General features: G+C 41.4%; 1 protein-coding gene across 11 annotated transcripts in view; it reads left to right on the top strand.

Annotated features, from left to right (window-relative positions):
• ANKRD44 (ankyrin repeat domain 44) overlaps positions 1 to 15,537 on the top strand; it is a 343,429-nt gene that overhangs the window by 170,122 nt on the left and 157,770 nt on the right. For all 11 annotated transcript variants that reach the window (XM_045480606.1, XM_045480614.1, XM_045480610.1 and 8 more), the window contains exon 4: positions 3,273 to 3,343. In XM_045480606.1, the coding sequence (XP_045336562.1) occupies positions 3,273 to 3,343 (71 nt within the window). The remainder of the gene's footprint in view (positions 1 to 3,272; positions 3,344 to 15,537) is intronic.

Genomic DNA, 15,537 nt, shown 5'->3' with positions numbered 1-15,537 from the left:
TTAATATTACTCCCTACCCTTACTAACTCTTGAGATTGTCATACTTTAGAATTTTCACCAATTTGATGGGTGTGAAATGGTATGTTAATGTTGCTTTCATTTGCTTCTCCCGGATAAATTTTGAGAAGTATATTGTCATATGTATCTTGCCATTTGGGATTCTTCTTGCATTAGCTTTTTAACCTTACACACAGGCAATGCAAAATTTTCTCTGTCAAAGACTATGAATAATGAAGTATGTATTTTTGTTTCATATTATTATAACCAGTGTTTAGAGCTAAAAGGAGAAATGTAGGGGAAAAGGAAATGAAATGAAGGGGGAATGTATATGTATAAATACTTGAAAAAATATGTATATATATGAAAATGGAAAAAGAGAAAGATGGAAAGATAGAGGGAGAGAGGAATGAATCTAAGGAAGGCTGAGAAAGATTGGAGAAAGTAGAAGGGAAATTTAATCAATGTTTAGTGGAAAGGTTAGTTGTGAAGTGAGGCACACTGCTGAAGAGCTTGGGCTTTGAAGTCAGACTGCCTGGGTTCAAATCTACCATTTCCTAGCTGGGTACCTGGAACTTATTACTTCTCGTGGCCTTAGTTCCTTCATCTACAAAATTAGCATCTTAATAGCATCTCCCTATTAAATGGACTACACATTTGTTAGTATACCAAGCAAGAGCTCAGATTATATTAGCAGTTTCTAACAAGGCTGTTAGCAATTGCACAGCTGTAATAATAGAATTTTAGCTCTTCTGAACTAAAGGGAGCTTTTAAGCAAATGAGTAGACAAGTTGGGCTTTACCACTTAGCATTTAGAACTGCACTGTCCAACACGGTAGTCACAAACCTGCGGTGGCTACTGAGCCCTTGAAGTGTGGCCAGTTCCAGTGCGGATGTGCTGTAAGGGTAAAATACACTCTGGATTTTGAGGCTTTTGCATGAGAAAAAGAATAAATTACCTGAATAATTTTTAAACTCATTTACACGATAATAGTTTGGGTATATTGAGTTAAATAAAATATATTACTAAAATTAATTTTGCTTCTTTTTTTTAATCCCCCTTTTTAATGTGGCTACCAGAAAATTTTAAATTGCATCCTTGGCTCCCATGACATTCCCACTGGACTGCACTGACTCTGAGGCTCCGAGTCTGAAGGGATGCGGTACCCACAGCAGGTACCACATCTGACACACATAGCGTTTCTTCCTACGAACGTACTAAAGGAGGGGGTGACTACAGTGGTTAATGGGACAGCGTGCAGACAGTTCAGTGACACCTCAGACTCAGACACAGGGTGTGATGCGACCAGGTGTTGTCCCTCTCAGACGACTGGTTTGACTTTGTGACATGAAGTTAAAACCGGACAGGACAAGCGAACAGGATACCCTGATGCAGGCATCCCCACCAGGCATCCACCCCTATAGGACGTTCACTCCAGAGCGTTTAGCTCAGGACTTTTTGCTACAGGACAAGGAGATAACCTGCTGCTGTTGATTCTTAGCATGCCCAAACTGATTTTATTTCATCCTTATTGATGTAAGGGGCTTCAGCCTTTTTGGGTAAACTGCCTGGACAGAATTAGTAGAATTAGGATTCAAGTAATTTTAAGCTTGATGAACTAAGCAACAATTTATCAGTGGCTTTCAACCTTGACAGCATATTAAAATAACCTTGGGTCTTGGGGAGCTTTTAAAAAATACCTGCACTTGGCTCTATCTCAAGCCAATGAAGTCAGAAGGAGGGGAGGGGAGGAAAGACCTCTCTCTCTCTTGTTTTAGGGATTATTATGTTCTTGCTCTCTGTAATTAATATTGTTGATGGTATTTGTTCTTCAGTTAAGGAGAAAAAATAGGGTAAGTTCTGTGATTTGTTATTTCCTTTTAGCTGGTGGCTTAAACTAAATGGCTAGCTCACTTTTACCCATGAAAGTCTCCTGTCACCTTTTTTTTTTTCTTTTCTTTTTAAAACAAGGTTTCTATTTTTCAGCTCTCAGCTGGCCTTGGCCTCACTGAGATTAGTCACTCCCTGATTCCACTTGACTCACTTTCTCGGCCCTTGTCCCAGAGGCACCCCCTCCACACTTCCCCTCCTCTGCCTTACTTTCTAGTTTCTTTGATTCATGTCTCCACTCTTCGTCCTCACAAGCTTCCTTCCTTGTTGTCCTGAGGCTGACATAGGCTCCTCAGGTTGCAGCTACAAAGATATCACACATATTTATCTTATCCTCCTCTTTTATAGCCCTTTAAAGAAATTTTCCATCTGGGCAAGACACTGATCAAAACCCTGGACCCAAAAAAGGGAAGCTCATATTGGGTGTTGCCACAGTTCAGTTGTAGACTCAGTGAACTTGCACTCATAGATATGGTGAGGGTATCATGGAAGGAGGGCATGCTCTACTCTCTGGAAATCCATTCACATAGAGCTTCTGTTCCGTGATGGCGACGTGGCTCCCAGAAAGTTGAGCATGGGGGGCACATCCCTGAGTGTGTGCTTGTTCTGGCCCATGTGTGAGCCTGTCTGCCCACCCCATAGTGGCGGGGGAGGGAAGGCCATGATCAACCTGTATAGACTTCATGTTGTGTCTGTCCAAATGCTTTGGAAGCTGGCTTCTTCCTATCGAGATACCTGGCTAGTCTCAGAGAAATAACTGGGATTCCTGGAAAGAACATATTTCTGCTAATCCCCTCAGCCCAGATCAAGTCTCATGAGAACTCAACTTTACAAGACTTGTTTGAAATCCCACTGGCCTCTAGTATACTTTTATTGGAAGGCTGCTCATCCTAAGCAGTTTGCCAAGAAGGGTATTGTGTGTCCTGCGTGGTAAGTATACTTGAACACTAAAACTAATATATGTGATTATATATTGTATATTGTCTATAAAACATTTTATATTTATACATTTTATATACATATATGCTTATATACATACACACATACCTGCAAAGTTCTTCATTCTTCAGAATCGACATTTCCCTGCTCCTGGAGAATCTCCACCTTCTTACATCTGTGTTTCCTATCCAATGAGGCACTCACTTCTCACACAGTCTTTATGCAATTCTGGTGACATTTTCAGCTCCTGGTTTCACTTTTTCTACTATACTAGGTCTCTCCTCCTGTCTGGTGGCTAGCAAATGCATGACCGGTACAAAGAGAAAACAAAACAAAAAATGGTGGTTGTACCAGGCAAATGAGAGCACAAGATATCACATTTGATTTAACATCAATAGAATTTCCCTGACTGCATTATGCCTCTAACTTGTGCTTTTGGTTCCAGGAGCTCGTGTAAATGCCAAGGACAACATGTGGCTGACCCCACTGCACCGGGCTGTTGCCTCCAGAAGTGAAGTGAGTGATTATCTTATATAATCTAGCACCTCCAGGCCACAGAAAGAGAAAAATGCTTTCTGCTGAATTCGGTATTGTTGCCTGTGAACAAAAGGCTTTTACTTCTAATACAAGAGGGTTACCAAAAAACAGTTTGTTCTTTTGAGCACCTCCTTCATGCCAGGCATGGTGCTGGGGGTGGTGACTGGAGTAGTCCCAGGTGGACAGTGTGATACTTGACTTCAGTGAGTTCTCAGTCTGAAGGGGGTGCTAAACATGGAAGCAGATCAGTACAATATCATAACTTAATTGGAGGAGGAAGAAGATAACTGCCTGAGTAGAGAAGTCTTCCAAGAAGAGAGGTCGGTTGAGCTGGTGCTTAGAGGATGAGTAGGGACTTACCAGGCCAGAGGGAGGGAGGAGAGTGGAGGCAGGACAGTAGACGTGCTTGAGGACAAGGGCCATGGACATGAATGAATGGCAGGTTCAGATGGCTATAGATGGAACAAGGGATGTGGTGGAAGATAAGTCTGATGGCAGAGGCTGGGGGTCCTCTGAGCAGTAGGGTACAGTCACGGCAAGATAAGAATGAACCTGACAGGACTTGGGACCTTGTGAGGGGGAGGTAGAAGAGAGGTCACTGGGTGAATGGTGATGCCATTGATTGAGAAGGCAGAGGCAGAGGAGCAGGGAAGGGAAGTTAATCAGTTCTGTATGAACATGTCACATTTGGCAACCATATTACCAGAATGTAAGCTCCATAAGGGCACAGACCTGTTTTTTGTTGTTGTTGTTGTTGTTGTTGTTGTTGTTGTTGTTGTTTTGTTCCTTGATGTGTCCCAAGCCTGGGACATTGTAGGTGCTCAAGAAAGAATTTATTTTAAATTCCAAAAATGCAGGTGAAGATGGTTAATAGATGATCATTTTTTATACACGTCTAGCACCGAGGAACTGAGAGGATGGTCATTGAAGCTATAGCAAATCTTAAAAAAAAAGGGGGGGGGGAGGGGCGCCTGGGTGGCTCAGGTCATGATCTCACAGTTCATGGGTTCGAGCCCCACGTTGAGCTCTGTGCTAACAGCTCAGAGCCTGCAGCCTGCTTTGGATTCTGTGTCTCCCTTTCTCTCTGTCCCTCCACTGCTCACTCTCTGTCTCTTTCTCAAAATAAATAAACATTTAAAAAAAATTTTAAAAAGAAACTACAGCAAATGGCTCAGCTGGTTTAGGGAAAGTATAACAGATGCGAAGAGAGAACCAGTGTGGGGGAGGGGTGGCCAGGAATGCTGGTGAATGTGAACCTTGCAACCTAGTCAGAGGGGATGCCCACCATCCAGGGATACAAGGGGCTGTCACCTAGGGGGCACTTGTCATTGGATGACTAGTTTTTGTAGCTGATTTTTTACCCAATGAGGCTTCTCTGCTGCTGGAGAAGGTGCTGTTCTCCAGGTACAGCTAGGAGCAAGTGGTGTTGCTGACGTGTTGATGGCTATCATCAGCATCAGCTTTTCCTCTTTGGCAAACTATCTGGACATTTCACAATATGCTTCATAGATGACAGTTAACTTAGTGCTCATAATCTTCCTTGCTGTGCTGTGTGATTTGAGTAGTTTTTATAAGATGCGGTCTGTTCTCTTTCCCAATAGCCCACATGGAATGAGGGAAACAGATGATCCTAAGTTGCCTGACTCAGATCCTGGGGAATCCAGAATCTCCTATGGTCACACGTTTCATTTCTGTTTTACCTGGGAAAGCAGGTACAGTGGGCTGCTTGAGTTTGTGTGACCAGTGTCATGTGTCATGAGACTAGCTCCTTCACAGAGTATTCCTTGGTCTTTGAAGACTGTTTGATCTTCAGTAAATTTCTTTTTTTAAGTATTCTTCGAAAACTATGAGTTTTATTCCTCTTTTAACATGAACCAGGTCTTTTTAGTTAAAAAAAAAAATTCACCAAGCACTTCCGACATGCCAGGAACTGTGCTTAGGAGGCTTGTAGTCTAGTGGCACAGAAAGATGTAAAACCAGATGATTTCAGTATTATGTGATCTTTCCCAAGTGATCTCCCCCTTTTTGAGCTCAGCTACTTGCTTTAAATCTTCAAAACACCCATTTGCCAGCAACCATCAGCTTGCCTTCCTTACATGTCTTTAGTGTATTTGATTGAGTTCAGTCAACCCAATGATGATTCAACCTTTATGTCTGAGACAGGCGTTTGTGGCTTCCCTAAGGAACCAGCTCCCTCTACAGGTTTGCCGAGGGAAAAATATCCCTTGCAGGTGTCTCTTGTTAGGAAGGAATTAAATGCAAGCCGACCCTGAGTTGTAGTCAGGGTCATTTCTTCATATTAATATCTGTCACAACAAGTCAAAAAGATTCTTATGAAAATTGAAGTCTCTGTGACTGTCGTTGGAACAGACTGTGGACATCTGAACTCCAACACAGCACTTGGCTGTGGAAGTCCTAAATTCAGATTTTCTTCTTCCTCTGAATTTGATCTTATTATGTGATTATTACATTCCATTATATCTCCCCTAAATAATAGCTGAGAAAAGAGAAGCAGGCTTGAGGAGAAAACAACAGAGAAGGTTTGGATTGTGTTTTGGAACTTGTCTGTTAGCATTTGCCAAAGGAGATGTGTGTGCTCAGCTTGAGAGTTGGCACATCTGTCTGTTGCTTAGATTGGCAAACACTGGTGTCTGACTTACGCGAGTGTGAATTAAAAACCATTTCTGCATTGAAAGGCTTATGAACTCTCTTCTGTCCTCAAAGCCTTTTGCCTCTAAAATGTAGGCAATTGATGTCTCGGAGCTCAGGGTTCAATCAGGGACCCAGAACCACCATGAGAGATACAGAATAAGATATTTATTGTAGTAATTAAGCCTCACACAATTGTGTGAGCTGCTGGAGAAGTTTGTGTAAGGCCATCACCTTGGTTTCTGTGTGGTTCTGAAGTCTGGCGGGCAGGGTCTGCAGTTGCAAAGAAAAGCTGGACGTGAAATGGGGGAGAACAAGAACAAACTGGAACCCCTGACTCTCACTGCCTCAACATTGCAGACTTGGGAGACTTGCAGAAGGGGCTGTGGGCTTCACCTTAGAGCTTGTGGGCACCTGACCCAAGAACAGGAGAAACCAAGGGAGATAAGTTCTGGAGAAGCACCAACCATGTCCTGTGCGGACACAGGGTCCAGCTGGTCAGTGACAGTGTGTGAAGCTGCAGCGGCACCTGGCACCCAACACACCAATCAGGCTGTGGTTTCATCTGTGCCTCCCAAAATCCAGGCAGATTTCCCTTGTGGCAAACAGGGCTGGGGAGGGGATTCTGGGAAATATAGTTCAGCTTGGCTATGTTGACACAACATAAAACTATCACTGAAATTATTATTCTGCTCTAATTAAAAAGACATTCTCAGGGCACCTGGGTGTCTCTGTTGGTTAAGTGCCCGACTTCAGCTCAGGTCATGATCTTGTAGTCCATGAGTTCAAGCCCCGCGTCAGGCTCTGTGCTGACAACTCAGAGCCTGGAGCCTGCTTCAGATTCTGTGTCTCTCTCTTTCTCTGCCCCTCCCCCGCTCATGCCTCTGTCTCTCTGTCTCTCTCTCTCAAAAGTAAATAAATATTTAAAAAAAAATTTTTAAATGACATTCTGGATAGTAAGTTCCTTGAAATGAGTGTCATTCCTGTTGCTTGTCATTGTGTTTCCAGCATCTAGCCTGCTCAGTAAACAACTGTTTTTTGAGTGATTCATTAAAGACTAGATTTCTAACTTAAGCTATGTTAATGTGATTCTCTGTACAACTGCTAACATAGAACTAGTGTGCACCACAGAGAATGCCGATGGTAATCATCCTTCGTGCATGCAAGGTAAACTGACTTGAAGCTTGTTTATGGAAGTGTGGCACAGGAAGCTGTTTAAGCCACTGGAACCCGCGAGATCAGGATGAGTTTCAAAATTGTATGCAGCACAGATATCAGTAGAAGTCAAAGATATCGATATCAGTCAAATTTTCTGAGCTTTCTTTCCATCCAGGCAAGTTTTATGTTCAGATTTCTATGCCTGGAAAAATCATACTCGTTGCTAAATGTATTTCCTGAGCCTGTAATAGCAATAGGAGTATCAGATTATAATATTGCTTAAACATCAACCCATGCCTGACAGAAAAGCTCCTACACACACAGGAAAGTAGATCAAGACGTGGTCATACCCTCCGAAGACTGTCCGGCATAGACTGGGATCTGGAGATAAACCTTCAAGACTTTCTTGCTACTGACCAGGCTGTGTTGTGTGCTTCCTTCTGATGCTTCCCCGCGTCCCCCTCCTTCCTCCCCACCTCCTCACACCTGGGATTCCCAGGGAGGAGACAGCCAAACCAATAATTGGAGCCATAGCATTGTCTTCTGCGCGACCCCCCAAAGGCTTCTTCACCACCACCTCCCCTTTCTCTGACTACTCCCACTGCTGAGAAGAAATGAAGATATCTCTTGCCAAAGTGTTAGGGAAACATATTTTGAGATTCTAGATAACACAGATGAGCACGATTTGGGGCTTCCAGGAAGAGTTTTCTGAAGTGTGAATTATTTCTGATTGTTCCTCCTGTTTAACTTATTCTTATTGCTTTTTTGTTTTTCTGTCTTAGAAAAAAGCAGCCACAGGGGACAGGAATTAAATGCATATGAACCTGGACAGTTTAATACCTTGTTTATTAGAGGCCACCCAGTGGAGGACACTGTTAAGTGTGCTACAGGGGCCTTGAAGGGTTACAGAGTGTGTCTTCCAGGACATGGTATTTAGGGCAGACACCCAGGCACCCAGCCTACTGTGGCCTGCGTCCAAATGCAGCCGGCTTTTCACACATGCCTTTTCTTCTAGAATGAACTGAAGGTAGCACCAAAGGAGAATGGCTGAACTTTTCCCTTTCCTGTTCTAGCGGCTGTCTTTTGGTTAACAGTGTTTAAAATGATTGTGTCCTGTCTTTAGGCTGTAGAAGTGAGGATGTTGAGTCCAAATATATATTGTCACAGTGAATGTTTATTGAAACCTTAGTGTGTGCTAGGCAGAATGCTGGGCACTTTCTGTGCACGATCCCGTTTTAACCTCCCAGCCACTCTTTCAGACTGATAATGCTATTAATCCTAATTTAGGAAAGGTAATCTCAGTGAAGTTAGGTAGCGAGCCTAACATGCCGCAGCCAGTAAGTGGAGGAGCGTGTAACTCGCGAATCTGCTCTCTTAACCACCATGATCTGCTGCTTCCCTCAGATCAACCAAGCCCCCTGATGGATACTGCTCCTACCCATAAAATGGGTCTGCTTTTGTGTCTGTGCAGACAGAAGTCCTGACAAGTATAAAAATGTTTCCCAGAGCCGAGCAGGATAAGCATTTTATCATATAGCTCAAATTTTAATACTCATGCTTTCCCCCTTTCTCTAAAAAGCATTGTCATTATTGTGAGCTAAATGCTAGTAGACAGGAGGATTGGAAGAATTATGTGGGAGACGGGAATGTTATTGCTTTCCTTAAGTTATTCCATGATTATAAAAAGATGATCACGTAGAGGACATAGTACCGGGAATGAAAGAAAGTAAGCACTCTATGACCTATTACTTAGAATGTAGGTGAGTGATACTCAGATTTACTGTGCATTCATATTATCTGGGGTGCTTGTCACAAGTACCTGTTCTAGAACCTCATCTCCAGAGATTCTGATATAGCCTGTGGTCGTGCCCAGAAATCTGCATTTTAAAAAGAAGATTGTGACGCATGTGGTCTCCACACCACACTCTGAGAGCTGAGGTCTAACACCGGGAATACTTTAGTATCTGGCCTTCCCTGTGTCGAAAGGCAGCACTTTTTCAACAGTTGCCTTTGAGTTCCTCCATACCCCAGAGTCTCCAGGGAGCCCCCTTCGTACTGCTAGTTCTTGGAATAATTGAACTCCAATAATAATTATAATAATGAAGGGCAAGTTTAATTTAATAAGGAGGGCTTTTGGAGAAATATTCAATTAATTGAACAAATTAGTTGGGCACCGATTTATGCAATTCTTTCAGAATATGAAATTGCTGTAATCAATAGAGGGTGAAAGCCCCAAATGATTTCAGTAATAGAGTAAATGCCGTCAGGACTGCGGGAAATGTCTTGTTAATACTGGCATATTTTTACTTAGAGAGTTTCTAATGATTATACCAATGCATTTATTCTACCCAAATATACTGAGTGTATACAGTATGCACAAGGCACCTGCCAGGCTTTGGGGAGAGTTTCTACAGAAAACTGGGTGAGACTCAGACCCCGGTCTAAACCAACTTACAGCTTATAACATTTGACATTGCTTATGCCTGCATGGACTCTCTATAGTCACAAACAATTACTTTTCCATGAGTAATTTATGACCACTTAAATGCAATGCACATTTGGAAGTGAAAAAACAAACATTAAGGGTGACAGTTTTTAAGACACATGCTTCCTATTTCTTTTCATCTTTTCCATGTGCCGCCGTGTATGTTTCTACTTCTTATTACAGGGTTCGGGTGGCCTTTTGTAAAAAGAGAAAGTCATAAAAAGTAGCAATAAAGTGACTGCAAATGCCGTCTCCAATTCCCTTCTGCGTGGCATCCCATGACAGTTGCTCACTCTATTATTTCCATGATTGATACAGAGCAGCCTACTGTGGAGTGTAATCCAACTAGGTCTACAGTCCTAACACTGAATGCTAACTGGGCTGATGCCTCCATTCAGAAATGCCGGACTCCTCACATGTGCTTGTTCATTATAAAGAAAGTCTTTGCGGGAGCCCTACTCACAGTGTGGGTTGTATACCCATCTAAGCCCGTGAGCTTTTGTCTTAAGACAAAATGATAAGAGTAAGCATTCAGAAACTTTTAGAGCAATTTGATGGAGCAGTTTTTTTTAGAGCAATTTTTCATTTCACGCCTGCTAAATTTAATAATAAAAGAATCAAGTTCAAAATTTGTCTTTGTCTTTTTAAATTTTATTATCCTACTAAATACTTTTTATTGTATTTCACAAAAGCATTGACTCATGATTGATTTGAAATAATATTTTTTTAAAAACTGGTCCTTCACCACAGATAGTTTGAGAAACACTGTTTAGGTATTTTTTTTTAATGCTTATTTTTGAGAGACAGAGAGAGACAGAGCATGAGCGGGGGAGGGGCAGAGAGGGAGACACAGAATTGAAAGCAGGCTCCAGGTTCTGAGCTGTCAGCACAGAGCCCAACGCTAGGCTCAAACCCACAAATTGTGAGATCATGACCTGAGCTGAAGTTGGAGGCTTAACTGAGCCACCCAGGCGCCCCTAAATATCTTTTCTTGATTCAGAAAGTGTTCAGTGTCCCTTGCCCCACATTAGTTTTCTTCTTTTCTTAATGCTGATTTATTTATTTTTTTGAGAGAGAGAGCACACGCACGTGAGCAGGGGAGGGACAGAGCAAGAGGGGGGACAGAGGATCTGAAGTGGGCTCTGTGCTGACAGCAGAGAGTTCGACCGTGGGGCTCAAACTCACGAACCATGAAATCATGATCTGAGCGAAGTTGGCCACTGAACTGACTGAGCTACCCGGCTGCCCCTAGTTTTCTTTTATCTTGTAAATTTCTGTCAGGGCGGACTCCTAGATTTTAGCTAGTGGGTGATACTAGGAGAGAAAGGCTTCTTTTGATTACAAAAATTATTAACTTCCTAAATAGCCATAAAATTACTCTCTCTTAAAACCAAATTAAAGTGCTTCCAAGATTAAAATTTTTGAAAGAGAAATGCAATTTTAAAGAAGGAAATTATTGTCTTTCTAAATCAAAGCTTTGTTTTTTACTGAAGTATTATATTAAATTTCTATTAATGTTTAAGCAGGTTTGTCCGGCTAAAACAGAGTTAAAATTTTTAAATAACTAAGGAGAATTAACATTTAAAAGTACTTATGTCAGCATGTTTGGCTGAAACTGTCCGGTGAGTAAGCTCTGGCCTGGTAGAAAATACATAAGCCAGGCTCTTAATCAGCCAGGCTGACAGATCACTCCCCTTGACTCAGTCACCCTGCCTATCACATGAAGCTGCCTATTCAAATGAAGAGGTCAGGCCAGATGACCCCTGAAGACTTCTACTACTACTTCTTTTTTTTTTTTTTTATGTTTATTTATTTTTGAGAGAGAGAGAGAGAGAGTGTGAGCAGGGGAGGGACTGAGAAAGAGACACAGATTCTGAAGCAGGCTCCAGGCTCTGAGCTGTCAGCACAGAGCCCCATGTGGGGCTCGAAATCACGAACGGTGAGATGAGGACCTGAGCCGAAGTCAGATGCTCAACCGACTGAGCCACCGAGGGGCTCCAGCCTTCTCTACTTCTAATATCCTATGTCTATGAAGTTAATTCCATAATAATTTTAGAATACTTGTATTTTCATTAAGAAAAAATAGTTAATTTTGGGGGGCCTCTGGGTGGCTCAGTCAGTTAAGCACCTGACTCTTGATTTCGGCTTAGGCCACGATCTCATGGGTTGTAGGATCGAGCCCCGTGACAAGCTCTGCACTGACAGCATGGAGCCTGTTTGGGATTCTCTCTTTCCCTCTCTCTCTGCCCCTCCCCTGCTCACTCTCTCTCAAAATAAGTAAATAAACATTAAAAAAAGTGTTAATTTTTGGAAAATAAGTAAGATACCCTCCTTTGTATACTAAGTATTTCTAGATAGAGTCCTTTCTTGTCAAGTAAGATGAAAACAATGCAATCCATTGCATAAGCAGATAGAGAAATAAAAATGAAGAATGGCAAAGCTAAAACATTTTATAAAAGTAGATAAATAAAAGTAATGGTTATTCTAGGTGTCCTTGAGCTATGGCAGTTGAGTGTTGGTATGAGAGACAAATGTGACGAAGTTGGCACTCACATGGTACTTGCTTAAAGTTCATGTGAAAGGAGACTTATTAGAAAGCCTACCTGCTTCTATTTTTTCCCCATCCAGTCAATGAACTTGAACCTTTAACTTGTCAAATTTTGGGGGTGTAACTCCGATGCTGGTTGGGGCACCTTGCCTTCTGAATGGATATAACTAGCTGGAAACGATGTGCCATATCTTGTGCAAAGTCTAGCATTCTTCCAGTGATCCCAAAGAATTCCTGGAGATCTGAGCGTTTGGTTGCCTGGCTCCACCAACCTGCTCCTGATGTTTGTTTGGTTTATGTATCAGCTTTCTCTTCTTCATAGCCTGCTGACTCTGTTCCTGCCCAGACGTACACCTCTGCCCTGGGGTACAGGGCCCAAGTCCTCTCTCCTTTCTCTCTGTCCTCACCCCCTTCCTTCCTACCAAGCTCCAAATGCTGCTTGTTGTATTATGCCCCAAAATGCAGCTTGGTACATCCCCCTCCCAAATTCACTATAGACCCACCACTGCATAGCAAGGACTGAACACAGAGGCTTCTGCCCTCCTTAGAAGACTGTTTGGACTCAAAACAGTATTTTTTCATGTTGGTAAATAACAAAATTTTATTTTAACCGGATTTGATCATCTGCAATTTGTGGTAATTCACACAAGGAGCAAGATGGACCAGGGCATCTGCAAACTTTTTCCAGCAAAAGCCAGATAGTAAATATGTTGAATTTTGATGGCTGCATACTCTATTACAATTCAAACAAGCCATAGATAATATGTAAAGAAATGAATGACTCTGTGTTTTAAGAAAGCTTTATTTACAAAAACAGACCAAAATTTTTCTGTTTAAACTATTTTTAGAAGTATTGCCTATTTAACAATACAGATTTTCTTCCCGACAATCTCTAATACTACTTATTTATATATAAACTATAACTGGTATGTAAATATATATTTTCTTGGCTTAACCTGTTACTTTGAATGAAATGTAAATCATTCTTAATCATTTAAAAGTAGGGCCTCTCCTAGGTGACATCTTATTCACCTAGTCTGAGTTACTCACAAAGTAATCATATTTTGTTATCTTAAAAAAAAGGTTTTTGGGGCACCAAGGTAGCTCAGTTGGTTGAACATCCGACTCTTGATTTTAGCTAAGGTCATGATCACAAGGTCATGGAGTTGAGCCCTGTGTTGACCTCTGCACCAAGTGTGGAGTCTTCTTGGGATTCTCTCTCTCTTGCTCTGCCCCACCCCTCTCTCTCAAGATAAAATAAATAAATAAATATATTAATTATCAATTAAAATTTTTTCATGAATTCATTGGTCTTATGTCTGAACAGTATAAATTTGTGAAATGTTCATGTATAGTTTCTTTTTTGTTAGTCTATTCTGAATTTAAATAATATTTAGTGCAAAGCAATAATCTGTATAAATACAGTAAAATAAGACACAAGACAAAGGAATTAAAAATATAGTGTATATTCTTATTTGCTGTGAATATGTACAATGCCACTTTTATATTATTGCTTTATGATGGTTATCTCCAACCTTTTTGGCTGTATCTCTGCAAAACTTTTTCAGCATGCATCTTCAAGATATGCATCTTATTTACTTATAAATTATATATAGGAATGACTATTATTAGCTAATATTTCAAGTATATCACAATATACTTAGGGTGAAGCTTTTCATTTATCATAGTCTTACATAACCATGTAGCTAATAGACTTCTGATGATTTTCTTCTGTTTTGGCCAAGCTCTTGTCAGATCTGATTAAATTTGTCATTATTTTTACCCTGTAATGTGGATGATAGAAACCTTTTACTCAGAGTAGAACTGTCAGCTCTGTGACTGCACATTATTTACACTTGCATTTGTATTATCATCTTTAATCTGCAGGTTCCTCGCATACATCTTTTTAGTTTAAGGGTACATATTACAATCTGTAGATTGATTTGGCAGGCCCATCACTGTGCATTTCAGTGCATTCGGAGCAAATGAACGGAGAGGGCAAGGCTCACCCCCTCTGTGCCTGGAGGCCCCATTGTTCCTGGAGGGCATCTCATTTCCTGCGAGGCAAGATCTTCTGTGGAGCTGAGGGCACAATGCCAACCCAGAAGTTAAATACCGGCTAAAATGCTTTCCTTTTTAAAGAAAACAAACATGAATGGAGGTTCCAATATTTTCTTTCCACATCACAATAGATTGTATGTGCATCTGCATAAATCTCACAACTTTTGAGACCAAAGTTGATAAAAAATACCATCTTTTTCTTATGTAAATCTTCATCTTTATATTGTGGCTTAGCTCTTCTTTTATTTTTTTTTCACCCAGCTAGCTTTTAAAACAGAGTCTGGAGGCATCTGGGTGGCTCACTTGGTTGAGCATTTGACTCTTGATTTCAGCTCAGGTCATAATCTCAGCTTGGTGGGATCAAGCCCCATATGGAGCTCTGTGCTGACAGTGTGGAGCCTGCTTGGGAAATCTTTCTCTCTCTCCCTCTCTCTCTCTGTCTCCTTCTGCACCCTCCGCCCCACCCCCCCACCCCCGCCACCCTGCACATGCAGTCTCTCTGTCTCGCTCTCTTTCTAAAAAAAAAAGAATGTGACTAATGTTTCTTTCAATCTTCTGCAGTGTTTCACGTATCATGGTTGAGCATTAAGAATACACATATACAAGGGCCCCTGGGTGGCTCAGTCGGTTAAGTGGACGACTTCAGCTCAGGTCATGATCTCCTGGTTTGAGTTCAAGCCCCACATCAAGCTCTGCACTGACAGTGTGGGGCCTGCTTAGGATTCTTTCTCTTTCTCCCTCTCTCTCTCTGCCCCTCCCCCCACTTTCTCTCTCTCTCTCTCTCTCTCTCTCTCTCTCTTTAAATTAAGTAAACTTAAAAAAAAGAGAGAGAGAGAAGAATACATGTAGACATGTTTCACTCTAACATGAGCTCCAGGAATGTTTCATGGACTTTATTGCCTTGCTGAGGAGGTGTGGCATATATCCTTTTTTTTTTTTCCTTTTTGGTAATTTTAACAAATTACTTGCTTGGGCCCTCTCGGTTTATTGTTTATAGCATCTAAATGGAGTCACACCGCATATTTAAACTGTATTCTCTAATTTGCAAAATTAAATGTTTTTGCTCTCATTCTACTGTCCAGGTTAGCCATTCATCTTAATGTGTTGCTGCTACTGATTCCTAGAACATTCTTCTTCATTATTTATGTCCCTGATAAAAATGTTAATTTCAAGAGTTCAAATAATTTACTCTCTGGGCACTTCTATGTACCTGCACAATAAAGTAGATCAGACAGTCCAGGCCTGTGAGGAATAAGGTGAACAGGGTAAGTT

The sequence above is a fragment of the Leopardus geoffroyi genome, chromosome C1 (assembly GCF_018350155.1).
Source record: "Leopardus geoffroyi isolate Oge1 chromosome C1, O.geoffroyi_Oge1_pat1.0, whole genome shotgun sequence".
In the NCBI taxonomy this organism is placed as follows: Eukaryota; Metazoa; Chordata; class Mammalia; order Carnivora; family Felidae; genus Leopardus; species Leopardus geoffroyi.
This window is presented reverse-complemented; position numbering and strand designations above follow the sequence as displayed.